The sequence below is a fragment of the Lichtheimia ornata genome (genome assembly GCF_029851405.1).
Source record: "Lichtheimia ornata isolate CBS 291.66 chromosome Unknown scaffold00009, whole genome shotgun sequence".
Classification (NCBI taxonomy): Eukaryota; Fungi; Mucoromycota; class Mucoromycetes; order Mucorales; family Lichtheimiaceae; genus Lichtheimia; species Lichtheimia ornata.
The window spans coordinates 568722-590577 of NW_026695329.1; the positions used below are offsets into that span (position 1 = coordinate 568722).

The 21856-nt window shown below is 43.6% G+C and overlaps 5 protein-coding genes and 1 non-coding gene across 6 annotated transcripts; 3 read left to right on the forward strand and 3 right to left on the reverse strand.

Annotated features, from left to right (window-relative positions):
* Positions 1-202: 202 nt before the first annotated feature.
* O0I10_003097 (uncharacterized protein) lies at positions 203-3621 on the reverse strand (the record flags this gene model as incomplete). Its single annotated transcript, XM_058483170.1, has 8 exons — positions 203-313; positions 383-604; positions 661-852; positions 912-1547; positions 1605-2009; positions 2071-2754; positions 2819-2929; positions 2986-3621. 8 exons carry the CDS (start codon positions 3619-3621, stop codon positions 203-205), a joined length of 2997 nt encoding a protein of 998 aa, XP_058346259.1.
* Positions 3622-5673: 2052 nt separating this feature from the next.
* Positions 5674-6997, forward strand: O0I10_003098 (uncharacterized protein; the record flags this gene model as incomplete). The annotated part of the gene is made up of 3 exons (XM_058483171.1): positions 5674-6551; positions 6611-6663; positions 6744-6997. 3 exons carry the CDS (start codon positions 5674-5676, stop codon positions 6995-6997), a joined length of 1185 nt encoding a protein of 394 aa, XP_058346260.1.
* Positions 6998-8243: 1246 nt separating this feature from the next.
* Positions 8244-8317, reverse strand: O0I10_003099. Its single transcript has one exon. It is a non-coding gene; the product is annotated as a tRNA-Asn (tRNA).
* A 1110-nt stretch (positions 8318-9427) lies between these two features.
* Positions 9428-10577, forward strand: O0I10_003100 (uncharacterized protein; the record flags this gene model as incomplete). The annotated part of the gene is made up of 4 exons (XM_058483172.1): positions 9428-9875; positions 9942-10085; positions 10143-10333; positions 10386-10577. The coding sequence occupies 4 exons, from the start codon at positions 9428-9430 to the stop codon at positions 10575-10577; spliced, it is 975 nt and encodes a 324-aa protein (XP_058346261.1).
* A 74-nt stretch (positions 10578-10651) lies between these two features.
* On the reverse strand, positions 10652-11645 carry O0I10_003101 (uncharacterized protein; the record flags this gene model as incomplete). Its single annotated transcript, XM_058483173.1, has 3 exons — positions 10652-11397; positions 11462-11530; positions 11588-11645. The coding sequence occupies 3 exons, from the start codon at positions 11643-11645 to the stop codon at positions 10652-10654; spliced, it is 873 nt and encodes a 290-aa protein (XP_058346262.1).
* Positions 11646-12595: 950 nt separating this feature from the next.
* On the forward strand, positions 12596-15631 carry O0I10_003102 (uncharacterized protein; the record flags this gene model as incomplete). The annotated part of the gene is made up of 8 exons (XM_058483174.1): positions 12596-13037; positions 13091-13246; positions 13315-13364; positions 13429-13543; positions 13604-13702; positions 13763-13915; positions 13979-14710; positions 14775-15631. The coding sequence occupies 8 exons, from the start codon at positions 12596-12598 to the stop codon at positions 15629-15631; spliced, it is 2604 nt and encodes an 867-aa protein (XP_058346263.1).
* Between the last annotated feature and the right edge of the window lie 6225 nt (positions 15632-21856).

Here is a 21856-nt window from a genome sequence, read left to right on the forward strand (position 1 = left end):
GGATCAAAGTTGACACCGCTCCACTGGATTGGATCGTGTAAACCTTTATCTCATCCAAAGGAACAGGGGAGATCAGGAGTATGCACATACATCGGTCGAGATAGGGGTATCTTAAGACTATCACTCTATGGGTATGTAGAATTATATACAAAGTCGTGGGATTGAATATAAGGTTGTGTGTATCATGTATCCATCATCGCCATCATCGTGAGCTCATGGCTGAATCGGTTCGCCTATGATAACCGCTGTCGATCTCCTCAGTCGCTTGACGTAGCAAAACGTTCTCCATAACGGCTTTGCGTTCTTGGGTATTCTGTGTAACACTCTACGTTAATATACGTCTTGCCATTACCATCTTTGACCTCTTCTCCTTCTTTCTTACCTCAAGCTTCTCCATCAAATGGGTAATGATACTATTACGTCGTGCCAACAAATCCTCAAGTGCTCCCTTTTCTTGTAATGCTCGATTGTAAATGAGATCCAGTTGGTGTAAACGCTCAGCTTCACGCTGCAATACTCGATCACGTTCTTCCAGCTCTCGTTGCAACTCCTTGTTCAACCTGGCAAGTGTTTGGTTGGCTTTTGATGATCCTCCATTTCGTGCCTATTCACGGAAGCAAATTAGTGACCCGATCACACACATTGCATATGAATACTTACATCAATAGAACCACTCCTTGAACTGGATACCTCTGATCTCTTATGCAATGCTCGTTTTGCGTCATGCAACTTTTCATTGGCGAGCTGTCTATCCTTTTTGAGCTGCTCCTCCGCTTCTTTGAGTCGTCTCTCGGTTTCAGCAACGCGTCCTTTCCACTCTTCTTCAATTTCAATCATCCGTGCACCAAGTTGCTAGCAAAAAAGTCATGTCAATATCTTTCATTGGCAATTTCACCATCCATTATGTGTACCTCCTTGATGTCAGCCAAATCCCGCTCATAGGCTTCTTCAATATCACATGCGTTCGCCATTCGCTCATTCAATTGCTCCTCAACATTTGCAAGCAATATGTCCTTTTCTCGTAAAAGATCGGCCAATTCACGCATCTTATCATGCGCTTCCTTGAGTTCTTCTCGATGTAGGCTCTTTTCACGTTGTACAGCATCAGCCTGAGCTTCAAGGTGACCCTCCAAAGATGCGATCCGCACATCACGTTCACGCATAGCTTGCTCCACTTCTTTGAATTGTTGTTCCAATAATTGCAAATCTTCCTCATAACGTGCTTTGGCTTCTTGTGTCTTTTCCATTGCTGATTCGATCTCATATTCCAGGTCTTTGATTTGCGTATCCTTGTGCCTCATGCGCTCCTCCACTTGCACGTATCTCTGCTCCAATGCTGACAAATCGTTCTCTTGTGATTCAATCTCTTCAAGACGTCGTTCGTATTCGCCAATTTGATCATCCTTGATCTGCAGCTCCTGCTCTAGTCGCTCAATCTCATCATCGTACTGGTTACGCTCCATAGCCTCCAATTTGCGCTCCAATTCCTCAATCAACATGTCCTTCTCCTTCTCTCGTGCTTCCAATTTCTCGGCACGTGTCATCACCTATCATTACATGTTAACATCCTTTGAATAAAAGCACATTCATGAATAAAAATGTACCTTGACCACTTGGGCTTCGAGTGCCACAAACTGTTGTTCACGCTTCTCAATTTCCGCTTCCAACTTTTCCATCTCATGCTGATGCTCATGCTCAGTATCCTTAAGCTCTCGTTTCAAGGTGCCAACGACTCGACTCAAATCACCATTCTCGATCCTGAGATCATTGACTGTAGTAAGTAACTCGGATACATTGGGAGACGCTGCATTTGCTCGTCGATCCTGAAGCGTGTCCAATTCTTGACGCAACTTTTGATTCTCGTTGGACTTGTTACGTAGCATCTTTTTGGTGTCATGTAATGATCGCATCAACTCATCCATATTCTCATGCATCCTATCGAGCTCCTTGTTTTTGGATAGCAATTGGGCCATGACCTCTGAATGACGTTCCTGCATACGACCAAGATTCTAAAGTACATATGATGCATTAGCAAACATGCTCACATCTCCCCTCCTATTCCTCCATTACCTCATTCAATTCGTGATTGGTCTTCATATATTGATCAGCTCTTGCGACATAAGCATCCCGATCAGCAAGGATGGATTTGACTAGACTATCACTTGGTGCCTTGTAATTGCTGGGTGATGATGATGCCTTCATTTCATTTTCTTCACGTAGCAACTGGATAGTCTGGTTTTGGCGATCGATCGTTTGCTTAGCTTGCAACCATTCACGTCGATACATTTCCACCTCATGCACCATATCCTTGTTGGATGAACTCGTCGTGGGTAGTCTTCGGTGATTGATCCAATGATCCTCATCTTCATCTTCATAATCATTTCTGCTGCCGTTGCTGTTACTTCTGCTGATTTTGATACTGCTTCGTGGGCTGTTATAGGCTGCTGGAGATACACCAAGAGCAGGGCTTGAGGTACGTGAAGAACGCATGGATGCACGTAAACGTGAATTCTCTGAAGATAAATCAGCCACCATCTTATGTAGACGCTCGTTTTCCTCTCGATATCGCGTTGCGTTGGTGATTGCTGTATCATACTCGGCTTTTTCTTCGGATGACATGCCGTGCGGCAAGGAGCATGCTTGTTGACTTGATCGTTGTAAAAGATCCATTGCTGAATGCAACTCCAAAATCATATGCTTGTACTTTCTCAGCTCTCGCGTCAATGTCTGGATATTGACCTTGAGATCCACATTCTACATTAACGCGTAGGTGGGTTAATCAACTAGTCGATCAATCATAAATCATCTATCCACTTACCTCTTTCAAAGCATTATCCACTTGATCAGGCGATAAATCATCCAAACGCTTCTCCAAATAGTAAATCTTGAGCTTCAATCCAAAGTTGTCCTTTTTCAAAATGTCGATCGTCTAAACCACGTGTATGATGAGACAATGAATCACACAACACGGATTAATAACCGTACCTTCTCTTGCTCCTTTAACGCCAATGTGGTGGATCTTTCCTTTTGAGGATCTCGTTTGTTGTCGTTTCCATTGATATGACGAACGTGTTTGTTGTCTTTGATAGCTGATGATGATCGCGCATTATCCATGCCATCAGCCATTGATAATTGTTCAAAAGCATCCAATCGACTCTCTTGTTCAAACAAGCTGGAATGATCAGCAAACATGTTGGTAGTCCCAGCAGATGCAGAAGGACGAGGTACTTGTAGATGCTGCTGCTGCTGCTGTTGCTGTTGCTGCTGCTCGATAGGATGATTGCCGTCGTCGTCGTCGTCGTCATCGTCGTCATTAGGCAAATGATGGATGGTGTCTGGCATGGGTGTTTTCTGATTATCATCGTCGTTGTCGTAGCCATTGTTGTTGTCATACATATCAGCAGCAATATGAGTATCGATAGGTGCTGGTGAGGAGGAAGGTCTGAATGGAGGCGAATCGTCAATAGCACTACCCATCATGTTGGAAGCCATTGAGACATTGTCCAGCATGGAGACTTGAGTGAGAGACGCTTCGGAAGGAAATTGGTCGTCGCCACTTTCTCCATCGAATGGTGGCGAAGAGGAGGAGGAGAATGGCTGGGATTTTTGCCAGGGACGCATGCAGCCAACACTGGAATCAAACCGAGAGAGGAAAGTCAAAGAGAGAGAAGGAGGAATAAAACAAGGAAATAAGCTGTTTGAATATATTTACACGGAGGAAAAAGAGGAGGAGGAGGAGGACAAGTCGTTGATGAATAGAAATGAAAAAAGGGATGTTGGTGTGTAGATGGCTCTCTCACAATTAAACGCGCGCTCCTCTTTCTCCCTTTAATTTCTTCTTATTGCTTATGGCTTTGTTGCACCAAACACGCATCCTTTCCATTGCTGATAATTACAAGGTGTCACATACATGTTGGCTGGTTCTTAAAATGCATAAAGCAATCAATCCTCTCATCGCGTTTTAGGCTATTCTACCGATACCAGGTCGATCCAAAATGATGATTTCAAAGAACACCTGGCGTGATCACACCTTGTTCCTAAATCAGTAAGCATCACCTGTGCCGTGATGATTGATTCATCATGAACAATAAACAATGCGATTAGAGACATTTCTACTTGTGATTACTGTGACGTTATCCAGCCCTGTGTTGTTGTGCGATGATTCACGAGACGATGGGTGGGAAATTTTGTGTACACAAGTGATGGGCAGACTCCCTATACACAACCTTCATCTGAATAAAAGAGATGTTGCTCCACAAAAGATTGCCTTTTAGGTTATAATGGATCATCCTCCTCCAACGCCATGTCAAGTAATTACAACACCCACCCACCTACCTTGCTTGTAGCAAATGCATATCTTCAATCATCATCTTACAAATAACAAGCCCCCCACCCACCCACCCCTCTCTTTCTTTCCCCAAACAATGACACACCAAAACGTGGCTCCTTTTTCTCCCTGCTGATCTTGGCAACATTACCAATGCCCAACCAAATTCCGATTCCGTGCTGCTGGATCCTCAATGTCCATGTGGTTTTCGGGATTCGGCATCGTCTGCACTACACCAAGCGGAACAAGCGGCCTCCAACATCCGCCCGTTATCATCATCTTCAATAAACAATACCCTTACATATTAACCAATCCATCATCTACATAAGTGATGTATCCTTTATTTCGTCACAAAAGAATATAAAGGTGGATCTGCCTCTCCTCTCTCTCTTGCTTTAGACCCAAAGAGGAAAAGTAGGTGCATAAAAAGACTAACGCATGACAGACCACTGCCTACTCACGGTTGAAACATTGAAGACTCTATCGTTACATTGGCTTTGACGTTCTTGGAAAAGAGGAAACAGAGAAAAGTGTTCCGTAGATCCCCGGTGACAACTACATCTTTGACTTCTTCATTATCAATCAGCAGGTGCTCATTTTTTCGATGGGCTTAAACATCCACAAGCAAACTCTATTCAGCTTGCTGTATTCAAGTACATAATTTCTCAATCATCAGGATCATTGAAGTATGGAGCAGCGACATGCATCGAGGACGTGCAGCTGTAAGTAGATATGAAACGAGAAATGCAGTGCAATGCATTTTCCCGCAATGTGCTAGCGTGTGACCCCCCAACCAAAACAATAACAGCGCGCCTCTACATTCATATCTTGCATTTGAAGAACTTGGGTTGTCGATCATTTCATCTTGATTTTGCGCTTTCAATAAACGTATGACATGTGTGCATTGTGCCATTTTGTGTAGGCTAAGGACATACAAAGAACAAAGAACAATAAACCGTATCAGGGGCTTGCTATCGTTAACAGGCCAAGGAGGCAAGTGATTGTTCTCTTTCGCAAAAAGTCTTTGTTGCTCAAACAAATCTGAGCCAAAGGGTAAGACCAAAAGAAGGTGGATTGTGTCCTTTCATCATAAGCTAAACTCAGTTTTGCAGTCTGTCATACCAAGCACACGCATATCTTCGTATCCTGCAGTTTACGGCCTTCCCATGATTGATGGTGGTCCCAATTCTTTGTATGACAGACACTTTCGCTTAGCTATTACCACAACAGCTGGCCCGCACGCACTCCTTGTTTATAAAGCCCATATTCTTTTTCCTTCATGCACTCGCTTCTTGTTCTACTTTTATTACTCTTCACCTTTTGTATTTCAACTTACAACCACCATCATGAGCAGCAATACCTGTGATCCACTTTCAACAGCTAATACAACCCCGAAGCCATCGGCTCGGCTTACCAACCCCACCACATACCATTTGCAGCAACAGCAAGAATACCAATATCAAATGCGTTTTAAAGATCAGGTTGGCATCGACCCTACACAAGTCATGGAACATCAACACCTATTTTTTGCCCAGCAACATCAAGAGAGCTCGCCCAATCTTTCTGATTTGGATTATCCAGACCTTACCACAAACACCTCTTCTTCTGGTAATGGCCTCACATCATCCGATCCCCATCGGCCATCACAACAACCACCAGTTGCATTACAGCACCATCATCATTTCATTCGACACCATCATCAACCATCAGGTGTAGTGGATCCTTCAAGTACAACAATGGCACCACCACCATCATCATCAGGCACCAACCATAATAGCCCTGGCAAGGATTTGCAGCTGGAAGAACACAAGCTACAACATCCACCAGCACATTACAGCCATTCAATGATGTATTATCCACCACCATCATCATCAGCAACAATGAATTCTCAAAGTTACTACTACAAGCAAATCCATCAAGGCGGTGTTGTTAATGGAGCTACAGCATCAACATCATTTGGTGCAAGTGCTCCTGCCCATCTTGGATACAACCACATGCACCCCCCGCCTTTGGTTGGGCACTCGGTCACACCCAATGATGCAGCAGCAATGGCTATGGCAGCACCAGCACCGCCCGATAATGTGGTCACAGGAATAAACCGGCAACATCAACAACCACATGTCTACGAGCAGCATAAGCAGCAGCCTGATACATCATCTTGTATGGATGCAGGAGCTAGTGAAATCAATGAGCCATATGAAGATGATTTTGCAGCCCAAGCAAAGTAAGTACATTGTCCCATGCTATTATGCATACTCATGCAATTGAATCATGTTTGTGCAGTCTACAAGCTATTATGGAAAAAAGACGACGACGACGTGAATCCCATAATGCCGGTATGTATGCATAAGCTTTTTTCTTCCTGCATGTATTTGTATATCTGAGATGAATGACTCTTTCTTTTTTGCATTTTCAGTGGAACGTCGTCGACGGGATAATATCAATGATCGTATCCATGAGCTTGGACAAATGCTACCGGAAGCCATGACTGCTGAAGAAGGAGGCGTAGGTCGTCTTAATAAAGGAACCATCTTGCGCAAGAGCGTAGAGCAAATCAAGCTATTGCAAACGGATTTACAAAGCTATCAGCAACGCGTCATTGAGCTTGAAGAAACGCTTCGTCGTCTCACCTCCACCAAGGTACAACCCAACACGCGCGTATCGCAATAACGTTTCCCCCAACGACAGCCTTGAACTTTCTTTTGTAACATATACACACACGCTCGCTCTCTTCTCCTCCTTTTTTGTTTCTCACTCATATACCGCACAGGGAGATACATCTCACTTGTATTGATTGTTTATTGCATATTCTTCCCAGCACCACCTCAACCACTCCCATAACAACAACAATAACCCTAACATCGCTACCTTACCGGTCTTCCCGTGAGGAAATGTTTACATTGCACAAATAATATCCCTATGCGCGCATACACAAACACTCGGGATACCGGCATCTGTTTCCTATAGTATACTTTACACTCCCCCATAATCCATTTCGATATTATAGCCTTTTGGCAAAGATTAGCTTGACGACGGCATTCAGCCTACGGTTTGAATTAGTATATCATCCATCATCTCCTCCTTGTATTCATTATTCAAATAACATCGCGTATCTTTGTCACTCAAGTAGCGTTAAAAGAGGGGTAAACGCTGAAACGCATTTTTGTCATTCATGGTCAGAGTAACCATGGGCCCCACCCCATGATCCATTGTTTACGATCCATCATTTCGACCTACCTTCTCCGACTTTTATCCATCCAGGTACCTTTATCACTTCTCTTAGATCCAAAATCAGGTGCATGTTTCCCGCTCGCAATAGATCGTTTAACATTTTGTGCATGGATACGGGCACTTTTTTCAATGCTGATGAGCATGGTAACCCAACAATTGAGTACAAGACGAGCCATTACCCATACATGAGACGACAAAGCATTATGAGAATGAACACACCGGAGAGCTTAATGTAATACCATCAAGCCTTTTTCCTTCACTGTTACCTTTCTTGACAATCGGGCGCAGTAAAGGCCGCAACCAAACGTGCGTCGGTATACCACTTATGTCGTCGGATCACAAAAATCAAGGATGTCCCTTTTTTTGTGCTGTAAATTCAAGTTCCAATTTGTACAATGGTTACTCATGGGCGCCACTTGGTGTTGCTTGTTGAATGCAATTCCGTCGTCATGGTACCACACATAGCCATCAGCACCCGATCCACAGCATCAAGTGGAAGAAGCAGCTATCAATCATGTAATGGTGCCTGACGACGTGACGAGTGATCAATAATGCAGCTTTGATTTTGGTATGTCAAAGTTGATCTTTATTGTTCGACCTTCTCTCGTATACTTAAAGATGGTATCGAGGATAATAGCAAGCTTTTGATCACGTGACCAGAATCTCAAAAGAAAACAAAAGAAGACGCTCCTAGGTGGGCTCGAACCACCAACCTCCTGATTAACAGTCAGACGCGCTAGCCAATTGCGCCATAAGAGCTTCCTGCGCGCCGATGTTGAAAATACATGGTGGCCGAAAAAATTTCCATACATGGAAGACAAAAAGGTCGTCTAAACGTGTATGATATGGATGTCATTCGATTGCGGAATCCCTTGTGAATTGAATGGTGTAGATTGGAATACGATTGGGAAGATGTATCACAAGCAATTCACGATATGAGAGAATTCAATGGGATAAATCGTTCTCCGCGACGGGCTTTTATTTCATACCTGGCTGTTTTACGCTTATGCTATCCTTTTCAACGACCTCTTCTTTTATACCACCACCATTCATCGCCACTACAACGTACGTACGCAGTTATCAAGCTTGTGGAACTTAAAGACGAGAAAAAACAACCCATAACTTGCAGCATGGGACACGTCATTCGGTCGTATGTTCAACATTGCACGCATGCTCAACTTTAATGACTGAAGCTCGCCATGTTGACAACAGCTACATTTACAACTGACGCTCACGTTCAACAAAGGGATACAAAGAAAAGGAAAGGCTTGATAATGTGGTAACAAGGGAAGGGAGCTAAACAGGTATGTATAATCAACGAGATCCAGGTCTTCGACTTGTAATCGGTGTCCTTGGCAACATGTATGTCTACAACAGAGCTAGCGTGGTGGGTTGTATTTCAATGACATGATCAAAGGAGCAGAGGATTCAGTTTGAAGAATTTGGCAAGAAGATGGTCATCGACAGCTGGTGGATTGAATCAGGACGCTCGAGATTTATGGCAAGGCAAAGGGAATGATCAATGGTTACGGTGATGACTACAGCATACTTGCATCGGGTTTCGTTGTGATTGGGAGGGGAGAGGTAGGGTATTGCTTATAGACGTTCGCTTGTACAGCTTGTGTCGATATCCATAGCTTGAAAGATAAAGGTGAAGAGGCTTTTATAAAGCAGTGTTTATTGCATTTCATATCATCTGATGTTGTATGAGTAGTGTTGGATAAGGAATAGTACTAATACTGGTTGATGGGACACCTCTCATATGGGGATGATGCAACAAGGCTTGATGTCTGGGATATGACAAGTGGTTCGTGCATGTAATCGTCTCAGGTCGCGCTTGATTATCTTTATCTCTTACCCAATAACACAATGCCAACTTTGGAACCTTTGCCAGACGACGCCAAATCGAGTCCATTTATCCTTAACAACAACACCGATGCCAACCGCGATTTCGACTCCTTGACCAAGGAAGAGCAGGATGCCTTGCTTGACCATGTAGCTGCTGAATTCGCCCAAGATCCTAAAGCTATGGAACGACTTGCCGCCAAGTTTCTCCAAGAAGCGAAACGAGGTGACTTTCGAGACGTGAACGTACAACCACAACCGGGCTATGTATGCAAAACGAAAGTTGTCAAGTGCAGCAACAAAAAGTATGCCTCTGGCACTGTGGTATACATCAACATCTGCTATGCGGACGCCATCCCTGCACCACCTGTCATGCCCGAAAGCGAGATAGAAAAGGCATTCAATGCTGATCCCACTGCAACATACCGTGTCCCTGTCAGCCTGGGTCAAGAGCGTAATGAACATGATAATGGTAATATGGCTTTGGATGGGAGAATGTATGATACAAGTACGCTTATTATGTTAACATCACTTTTAGCTGGCAAACCTGCATTAATCTTTGATGCATGTATCAACACACAACCTTATATGAGATCCGAACGTCACCTTGAGTTTCGCTTATACATATTGGAACTATGCATTGAGTTGATTGAGGAGCGGATATCGGTAGAGCTTAGCAGAGGTAAGAGATAGCCGCAATATCGATGATGGAAGTGATTGACGTTGCTCATGTTGATAGAATTCACGATGCCTAAAACGCCATCCAAGGGAGAAATTCCAGCACGTGTATTACGTTTACCAAAGCCTGCGCTTGTGTCTGCTGTCAGGAATCAAAAGAAGCCTAAGAAGGAGGAAAAGAGCAAACCGATCATATCAGTGGATGAAGCACGAAGCATGCTCAAAGTAGTTATCCCTCAAATGCCAGCATTGGTAAGCCATTCTTCACAATATCAAATGACATTACTAAATCATGGTGATATAGTCATCATCATCATGGTCTTTGGATATTGAACCCACTCAGCTGCTATTAGGAGGTGTTGGCAGTAGCCTAGTCAAAATTGCATTACCACGACCTGTCAAAGTGGATGATACCACCAACACTGCTACGTTTTACAAAAAGAGTCTCGACCTTGTAATTGAACTCGCCCTTGCCCCTCGTAAACAATACTTGTAACACAATTACTATTGTACTTTTTTTTATCGCATTGATCAAATGAAAACATGCTTTTCTATAATGAAATAATGTATCTACAAAGTGCTCAAAAACTCCTGTACTGGCTTTGCCTTGTCCTCTTGTCCATTCTCCAATAGAGCGTTTGCGAGTTTGTCTAATGCAGACTTGGCATCCACCTTATTCTCGATCTCTTGTGAAGCAACCAATTCCTCAGCAGTCAACACAGCCTTTTCCAAGCTCTCTTCATCAGCGGTTGCTAAGCATCCTTCCAACAACGAGTTGTACATGGCGCCTGTCCTTGTGTGTGCGTACAAAGGAACCATAGCAAGGGTGACAAATGCCTTATCAAGGTCGTTGGCAGCAAGCGAAGCGATCGTCTTTTCGAAATCGGTCTTTGCAGGCAACAATCCATATCGTTGACGTTCGCCCAAGAGGGTATACGCCACATCACCTCGATTTGTTCGGCAGCATACATCGATAAGAGTGGAAGAGGTGTAAGGAGTGACAGGAAGAAGCTTGTTGCGCCATTGTTCGACGAGTACGGGCAATTGTTCAACTTGTTCAGCGGTGGTAGCGTGATGGATCAAATTGTTGAGTCGTGAATGCTTTGGAATGATATGCATGTCTTTGGGATCTTTGGTCTCGGCAAGCAATGCTTCATACAAGGTGCTGAAAGTAGCATTGTCATTGGAAGGTGCGGATTCTTTGGCTTTGTTCAAAAGAGTCTCTTCAGCTTGCTTCTGCATCTCGGCTTCAAGAAGCTCTGGGTCATCCTCATCAAGCAACTCTACTGTGCCTTTGCCCTTTTTCGCTTTCAATACTATGCAATGGATCATATCAGTTATTGATGCCACATTCGAATACGGCCGCAAACTCCAACTTACACGTAACAGAAGGTCTCAAGGCGTGAAAGGCTGCCGATGGTTGACGTGCAACGGCGAATGCTGGGCGAGCTAATGGTGATCGTGTTCAATTGCTATGTTCCCTTGGTGTATACATTATCGACTTACGAGCATGAATTGCCTGTCTCAGTGGTGTCAAGGATCGTGCAACAGATCGGAACGCCATGGCGGTAAGAGAAGTTGTAACAAAGAGCCACAAGCAAGAAACGGGCTTCTTTGTGTAAACATTTTGGATGTGACTGACTGACAACCTTCTCTCCCACATGGCCCCCAATGCGATTCCATTATCGATAGCTATGGTCTTCTCTCACATTAGAGTCTCTATTAGTATGCCTGTTTTGAATCAATAGAAGTATTTTTATCATTGGGGTATCGATACATTAGCTGCAAAACCATGTGACCTATTGAAATCGGATCGGGTGAATCTTCGTAGTATAGTGGCAACAAGTGCTTCAACATGCATCCCGATTTCAGGGGGAGTGCATATGGTCAGTGCAAGATAATAACCTGCACCATGACGATGTCACTGGATTTAAATTGTCATTGCACCTATTCCCCTGGTAACTAGTGTTCCATTCACCTGATGTTGTCTTGGACCTTTCCGTGATAATAAACGCACCACGGCTACACCCCAACACCCGGATTTCAAACACTTTGCCCCAATCTATTGCCATGTTTGAAATTACACTTGGCTATTCTTCCATCAGCCAACAACACCTTTATGTTATTGCTTGGCAGTAATGGTGTGTCATGTTTTGCGTTGATACTTACATAGCTTGTAAACAACATGCATTTGTATTGATGTTATCCGTGGCACTGATAGAGTTATGTTTTTGTTTATGCGATTGCAAAAGCTGCTAAATATATATATACATTTGGGGATACAGCATGCTTCATTTATTATGCCAGCTTTGGAAACGTCGTTGTCTAAACAGATCTCACTTCCATCCATCATCCCCCAGGTTTGCAATTTGTCAGCTTGGTGTTGCCTTGTTGAATTATATATAAAGGACAGCAACAACAACAACATTGTGTCCTTTTTTTCGCATCCACCTCCAGATCATGTTTCTATTTGTAACCTTATTGGTGACGGTGGCTCTAGTTGCCATCATAATAATGCCTACCAACGGCAACGCCACACTCATCCCCGATGCTTACATTGTCGAATACTCGGACAAGCAACAAGGCAATTCCATTCTATCCTCGCTAGATCGGCTAACACATCCATATCATATACGGCAGACGTATGCATCACCTGTTTTTAATGGTTTATCACTGCATTTATCAGCCGCATCACGTAATTCGACCAACAACAATAACGAATCCATCACTGAAGCAATCGATAACATCCATCCAATCCTTGCCTATTTATATGCACATCCAGGCGTGCGTAGAGTGTATCCTGTACGCAATGTCCCACGGCCACAATGGGTGGATCGGAAGGATATAAATGAGACGTCATCTCTTCCATACGATAACAACTTGACGCAGCTGAAGGGGATGTATGGTGAAATGAAGCTTACAGGTGCTGGGGTTACAGTGGGAATCATCGACTCTGGTAAGCAACAAAGAAATCATTGAATGAGCCTTGGCTTATGTATCAATACAAAGGTGTGGATTATGATCATCCAGCATTTGGAGGCTTTGGAGCAGCTCACAAGATAAGGTTTGGGCATAATTTTGTCGATCCAGCTAATGACGATGAGCACGCTGGGAGTCATCGGTTGGAGAATGACCCTTATGACCTTTGTCCTGGAAACGATGGAGGTGAGTTGTTTCGATGCATCTATTGTATCTTGTGCCAAAGCATCATCCTCATGGTTTTATTATACTAGGACATGGAACGCATGTCACTGGGATAGTGAGCGGTGTAGATATGAGCAAGGTAAGCATGTTGTATGCAAGATAATGACATCTCAATGCCACCTGATTGCTCATCTCGCATATAGAATTTCTCGGGAATAGCTCCAAACGTGACCATTGGTGCGTACCGTATCTTTGGATGTACCGGTGGAGCAGCAGAAGATGTTGTTATCAAGGCAATGGAGATGGCGTATGAAGCAGGTACTTGGTTGGATTCAGTAAGGATGATAGGATTCTTTTTAACATGGGGGTCATCCATAGGATGCGATATTATCAACCTGAGTCTTAGTGTTGAATCAGCGTGGCCTGAGAATCCAATGGCCGTCGTTGCTGATAGGTTGGCTCAAAAGGGTGCCATAGGTAATTGCTCTTTTGACCTTGTACATTGCATGCACACGTTACTCATGTTTTTGTTTCAAGTTGTCACTGTGGCGGGGAATCAAGGGGGGCAAGGGGTATTTATGCAAACTAGCCCTGGTTCAGGCACGCGCGCTCTTACAGTGGGATCCATGGAAAATACTTTTCGTTATGACAAGGTTCTTCATGCGAGTATCTTCCCCAATCGATCTTATTGTAAGTAGAGTGAAAATGATGATAACGTCCATTATGGCTTATATAGCATGTTTATTATTACAGCGTATGCATTGTCAACATCAACCGAAAGCATGCCTGATGGGAAAACGTTGGCTATCGTTTTTGATGAAGAAAAGGACGTGGTGGATGGATGTTCAAACAGCACCTTGGAGCAAGCTTTTACACGTGACAAGATCTTGCTTCTTCGTCGAGGCAGCTGCTCATATGATGACAAGCTAGAGATTGCAAAGCAACTTGGAGCAGCCGGTGTTCTTTTCTTTGATGAAGGAGCTTCCAAAGACAACAATGATGAAGAGCCTTTGTTAACGAAAACATCAGCTGGCACTATTCCTTCAGCTGGGATAGCTAACAATGTCGCCACAAAGCTAGTCAAGCATTATCGTACCAACACATCAATGACCGACATTGTCCTTTCTTTTCCAAGCAAACCAAAAAAGATTCCCGTCGACGGACCATTACGCATGTCGTCCTTTTCTAGTACAGGCCCAACCTATGAACTTGGACTTAAGCCCACAATCACTGGAATTGGATCAGACGTATTCTCCACACTACCACGTCATATCAATGGTGGATGGGGTATTTTATCAGGTACATCAATGGCATCTCCACAAGTGGCAGGTATGGCTGCATTGATGCTTGAATGGTATCGGCGAAAGGGGATCACCAAACTTGATCCAGTTTTTTTGGCGGAGCTGATGCAAAATCATGCAATGCATGTACCTTACGATGGGACACCAGAACATCCCCTTCGACAAGGTGCAGGGTTTATACAACGTGAGTTGAAGACAATGATGCTAAAAGATGATCCATAATAACGCTTGTCAATTTTAACTCATAGCAATGGATGCTCTTCAAAGCACTGTACATGTGTCCCCTGGATACTTGAGCTTTAATGACACCGACAACTTGCAAAACATACATCAGCTACGCATCACGAATGGAGGCAGCAACAAAATTACCCTTGATCTCAGCAACAGGGTGTCTCAAGCTATCCTCCCCTTCAATGGATCAACTGGATACACGCCATCGGAGCCTAGTGCTCGAGATAATACATCGGTGAGCCTGGTCTTTACACCACCTCATGTTGTAGTACAGCCTGGAGAATCAATCAATGTCCAAGTAGCCATTCATCTTCCCAGCAATGAATCAACTCCGTGGCGGTATCAAATGTATGGTGGATTCATCGAGATGTCTCATAAGGGAAGCAACAAGGTGGATGCAAGTGTACCCTATTTTGGAGTATTGGGTAGCGTTCATGACTTGCCCTTGTTCGACGCTGGATATCCATATCTTACATCATCCAGTGATGCATCATACAACAGCTCTGACACCTTTATTTTTAATGTGACAGCACAAGAGGAAGTCCCCAAGATAGTATATCGCCTATTGACGGCAACAGCACGTGCGGATATCAATGTTGTGGATGAGAGGAATACTGTGATCGGCGCTATCGATGGTGGTCCATACACCTATTTGGATCGTAACAACTTGCAAGACGACGACAAGCATAGCTCAATTGAGTGGAATGGTCGTATTGTTGATCCACATGACACCTCAAACAGTAATACGGAATCGGTATTGATACAGCCAGGCACGTATAGATTACACATGCGAGCATTACGGCTACTTGGTGATCCTCAGAATGCTAGCAGTTGGCAAGAATGGATATCAAGTCCGATCATGGTTGTGAATTGAACGTGTACTTTGTATTTCTTTTTGATTGTATAATCTAGTTTGTATGATAGCATGCTGTTGTTTCATTAATAAATGTAAGACATAACATACCAACCACTCAAACACATTGAAAAACAACGTGCTAATTTATGCCATGCATTCCATACTACCTTAACAGGTCTGTTGACAACAAAGTATGTGATTCGCAAATGGTTGCCATGCCACCGTTATCCAAGCATGTTCTATTCTTCTCTGATGCAGTTAAAAAGTCATCCTGGAGAGCGACCTTCTTGCGAGACAAGAAGACCAATTTTGCGTCTCGTGCTTCATGCAATTTCAAACAAGATACTTTGGGATGCAATGATCGTTTTTGGCCTATTAACCATACCATGGTCAATTCAACAAAAATGCCATACGGGCTATCATAGGCGGACGTTGCTACAGGGATATAGGGGTAAATATCGATTATGCAATCTCCGCCAATAGGGTCGACCCTTCAACTCCTGCCCCTGGGCTTTGTGGCACCATCAAGCCCTTCTGCATCTTTGGCTCTATTAGGCTTTAGCTACTTAACAATGAACAAAGACCACCTTTCATATAGCAACACGCTTACAGCATTGTGAAAACATAAAGATGCCTGTATCTCTAAACTTTATAATCAAACGCGAGGTCTTTAATAGAACCATGTTGCTCGGCGGGGTCAAAGGAATCTTGTGTGCAAATTTCACGTTCATCGTTGCCAATCCCAGATTCACCCAATGTAGCTACCAGCCAAAAAAATTTCAAGAGGTCGATCCACTTTGGCTGGTGGCGACATTTAGCAAATCCGGGATTGCCCACCTCGGTCGTGAAACTTCCATACATATTAAATACCTTTCGACCCCGCCGAGCAACTTTGTTCTATCCAAAATCCCACTGCTCATTGTAAGATTTTGAGATATGGAAGTCTTTACGTTTCTACTATGCCGTAAGCGTGATGGAGCTGCTTCCTCCTAATGGATGATGTCGACTGCATGACGGAAAGATGGAGAGCTGAGTGAAAGGCACGTAATGGTCGCACAAACACGTCCTTGACAAGTTGCTGCACAAATGCATGATGATGATGATTGCCTTTTGTGTAGGTATGTAAGTAAACAACATCCAATAGTGAAGGTGTGTTAAGGTACGTGTATGACAATAGTGGTTCCATATCACATTTGCATGTAGGAGAAGGACGAGCCGCACATGTAAACCAATTTGTATAGTAATCAATTCAATGATGGATCACTAATCCTGAAACTCACTGGAGGGATCACTTGTGGATGGTGTATGTGGGGTCATTGAGTGGCTTCAGTGTAATAGCAGTAGGGGATTTAAACTTGGGGATGGTAGCTCCACGACTTGAGACAACGCTTCTCTTCTCTTTCTCCCTCCTCTGCTTTTATCCCATTCACGGCATTGCGATCAAGGTAATGTAATGGAAAAGAGTGCTCTTGTTGACTGTGAGGTGTTAATGTAGTTCTGAACATGCATTGTCAGGGAGAGTGAGTGTGACCAAGTGCTGAGGAATGAGCGTGGTTGGTGGTTGGTGGTTGCCATGGCGATATTGTTGCTTCCTTTTGCACGTTGCTATTCCCGCTCTACGCTTGGTGTCAACAGGTACATTCAGAGTCCAATGTTGCAGCCGAATTGGTTCCATTGACGCGTCAGCTTGTATAGAGGGCAAGTTTGGTTTCAAGACGTTGGCTGGTTTGGCGTTTTGTTTCGCATCAACTATACGACACCATGGTTTTTCGGTTTCCAGTAACCAACAACAACGGGTCTTTGTGTATATGGAAAAGGCAAGTACAATGAAACAAACAATGAAAAGGGTGTTTATTGTGCGTGTGTGTTAATAATGAATCGAATAGCTTTCTTTGGTCAGGCAAATGCAACTTGGGGCATCATCATCATCTCTTTGGGTTCAAGTCCCAGCCTGTATCAAGTGGCCGCTGCGTCGCTCTGCACTAGCCAACTGTGCTGGAAAAGCTTCTTGGAACGCGTCCAGGGCTCTATAGGCCTGCGTTGAGGTGATGGGTCAACGACGATGGATTTTTGGAAGAGCATGGTCACCGTGTTGAGGTAAAAGGGGATTTGCAACAGCTTGTGAATGTGTTGGACCAACATGCTCTTCTCGTGATAGGCTCGTTCTTTCCCTTGAGGATTTCTTTTCATGAGGTGGGAAAATGATTGGAAGGATCGGGATCATTCTTTCTTTGGAGAGGATGAATGAGAACAACTATGAGCCTAGACTCTACGTAAGTGATGTCCTTCCTTGCCATGGATCGAAGTTGCCTTGCGTGATTCGTGCAGTGCCTTCTCAAGAACAAGGGATCGCCCGACGTTGCTCGTATGGTGGTGATTTGGTTTGTGAATTCCTTCTGATTAGCTTTCATCCTTGGAGAGGATCGCCTAACGGTATACCAAATCGTCATCATTCCGGTACCAGATGGTCTAACTTGCCTGCTTTCTTATATGTAGAGACGACGATTACCATGATTACCACATTCACAACAATGACGATTACGATGATCACCCCATCTACAACAATGACAATGATGGCGACAACGAGATTCAAAAGGAAGCCTGCAAGATCCCATTCTTATCAACTTGTGTATTTTTGGATGTTGGTATGACGGATGAGATTGACTGGCGACGAGTACGCAGGAATGATGACGGAGGACGACTACGACGATGGTGATGGCACAAGGTAGCAAGATAATGGGACAGCATGACGGATTTCAGGGATTACATGTTATTGTTGAAGACGGAATAAAAAGGGTCTCGGTTGCAGGGGCTTTGTAATGGTGAGCGTAGGATTTGCTTTCGGAGAGAAAAAGGAAAGAGGACTCACTCAATATGTATACCTATCTGTATACAAATTGGTTTATGCAGCTCGACTTTCTTCTACATGCAAATGTGATGCATGCCTGACACACTTTCATTATCTGATGTTTGTTTACGTACGCAGTAATCATCATCCATTTTAGCAATTCTCCAAGTCAAAGGACGTGGTCTGTACCAATTAATGCGTACACAGCTCCCCACCTTCCAGCACGCATGTCGACACCATCCACTAGAAAGAACACGCTTACAGCATAGGTAAACATAACGTGTTTGCAAATTTGAATTTTACACAACGTGGGCTTATTATTCGGAATGTGCTCGGCTTGGTCAACAGCACCTTGTGTGAAAGTTTCGCGTTCAATGTCGCAAACAGCCCAAGAAATATTTTTGGTCGTCGTCGTCGAAGAGGTCGACCCCCAGATCCAGTTTGGCTGGTAGCGATGACGTTGCGAAATCTGGGATTGGCAAGCTTCTTGATCGTGAAACTTTCACAAATAAGGTGTTGGCCAAGCCGAGCCCATTGCTCTAATAAAAACCCTTACGTTTGATTGTAGAGTTCGGAGATACAGGCACCTTTATGTTTGTAAGTAGTGCTATATGAAGAGTGGTCTTTGTTCATTGTCAAGTAGGTGGACCCTGGCAGGAGCAAAAGATGCAGAAGGACCTTCGGTTTAACTCAGCTAGAAAGTCAGGATTTTGTATAACAAGAGTTGTGTACGCAACCCTCACTTTTATGTCATACATTGGCAGCTGACAGCCACTTTTGTGCATTCCCAACTTTTGTGCATTCTATTAGGTGAGATGCTCCTGCTCTAGACATTCATTTCCATGATTAAAGTAGGTTGATCCGAGCTGATTTGGTTGAGTTACGCCACACAAGATTACATCGGTTGAGCTACATCGAGCGTGCTTTATGTGCAGAGTGATGTAATCTCTCTTTGACCGCAGTCAAATCAGCTCGGATCATCCTACTTTGTCTGAAATTGAATAAGTCTGGAGCAGGGGCATCGTTCCCATGCAGTGGATCTCGCAACAATGATGACTGATACAAGTGGTCGTTAGCTACAATACATGCCTGTTCCTAGATGATCCATAAAGTAATTATACAATGACCCTTTCATTCATGCAAACGTAGCTTGTGTTACACAACACGACCCTCTGCATCTTTTGCTCTGTCAGGGTCTAGCTACTTTACATTAAACAAAGACCACTCTTCTTATAGCATCACGCTTACAAACATAAAGGGCTAGAGCCCCAAACTTTACAATGAAACGCGGGGTTTTGAATAGAGCAATGCTCGGCTTGGCCAACAGCACCTTGTGTGAAAGTTTCACGATCAAGCTTGCCAATCCCAGATTTCGCAACGTCGCTACCAGCCAAACTGGATCTGGGGTCGACCTCTTCGACGACGACGACCAAAAATATTTCTGGGCTGTTTGCGACATTGAACGCGAAACTTTCACACAAGGTGCTGTTGACCAAGCCGAGCACATTGCTCTAATAAAAACCCCACGTTTGATTGTAAAGTTCGAGATACAGGCACGTTTATGTTTTACCTATGCTGTAAGCGTGATGGAGTTGCTTTTTCCTAGTGGATGGTGTCGGCTGCATTAACGGAAAGATGAAGAGCTGAGTGAAACCGCACGTGGTGGTTACACAGACCACGTCCTTGACAGGTTGCTACACAAATGGATGATGATGATGATTGCCTTTTGTGAAGGTACGTAAGTAAACAGCATCCAATAATGAAGGTGTGTGTCAAGGTATGCATCACATTTGCATGTAGAAGAAAGTCGAGCTGCATAAACCAATTTGTATATGTAAAAAGATAGGTATACATATTGAATGAGTCACCTTTATCCTGAAACTCAATGGAGGGATCTTCTTCACTTTTTCTCTTCTCAAGCTCATCCCACTTCCCACTCCTCCTTATTGTATTACAAAAGCCATATACTCCTTGCATGACCGATAACTTCAATACCTTTATTATTCCGTCTTCGAAGCAATAGCATGTAATCCACAAGCTAGCAAAGTCCAAGCGTGTAATAAATAAACAATGCTTTCATTCCATCTAGCTATCTTGTTAAGCATTGCCACCATCGTCGTCTTCGTCCTCCGTCATCATCCATACAGTACTCGTACTCGTCAGCAGTCTTCAGTCTCCTCGTCAACAATATCAGAAACACACAAATGTATGGCCCAACATTCCTGCTGACACTTCGACAAGTAATCACCATGATTCTCATCCACGCAGCACAACCATTCCAAATCCAAATCCAAATCCGTATCCAAATCCATATCCAAACCCATATCCATATCCATATCCAAATCCATATCCATATCCACATCCACATCCACATCCACATCCATATCCATATCCATCCATAAGAAGTCCTGTAGATATTGGTACTTCGAAATACGACAACCATGAGAGCGGATGACCCCGCCTGAACTTGAAAATTGGTCAGAAGGTTCGCTCGGACACGCTGATCACCTTGTCTAATAAAGACCCTACACTTCATTATGATGATTTTGAATGGGCCTTTCAAGATTGTACAATCAAACACGGCATGGCTACATAAAACATAATATGTCAGAAAGGGTCACGTGATCTAAAAGACATTCATGCATTGACAAAGTCTCTCAGGCCCGACACTTGAGATACATTGATGGCCAAAAGAATCTCTTTGTAGTCTATTGTATTATGAAAATATACATCAAAAAGTTTCAAATTGATCATCAATTCTGTCGAAAGGGTATTGTATGCATATTCATTGACTGGAAGTAGTTGCCTTGACCTTGTCTATAAAGGATGGGAAGAAACAGGGCTCAGTATACATATCACCAACCCCAACAAGCCTTCTATGGATATCACTTACGGTCGTCCCATTGGTAGAAACTAGCTATAGGGTTGTCTCCCATCACTTGCTTGAAATTTTGCCTGTGATCCTGAAATCAATCATACTGCACTTTTCTTGTATGTTCAACACTTACTTGTAGCCCAAGTCCCATGGATTGAAATGTCGATTACGCATGATATCAACACGTCCATTCCTGCTACGTCCCATCTTGAAGTTGGCTTTCTGTACGTCTCAATAGTCGTTCGATTCTTGACGATTTGCCGTGTGTGGAATATTGTGAATGGTAATAGGAATAAGCCGAAGATGCCAGAAATAAAGAGCAGCAGAGGCCAATTGAAATCAAGACCAAATATAATTTTACATCATCATCCATAAGTCTCTTCCTCATGCATGAATCCAGGGTGACTGAGCGAAACCTTACTATTGGTCCATTCACCATGTCGATGGTAGGGGGTAATGTAGTGAGGAATACGTATAGGCAAAGAAGAGATGAGCAATACGTAACTGAACGAAGTACAAT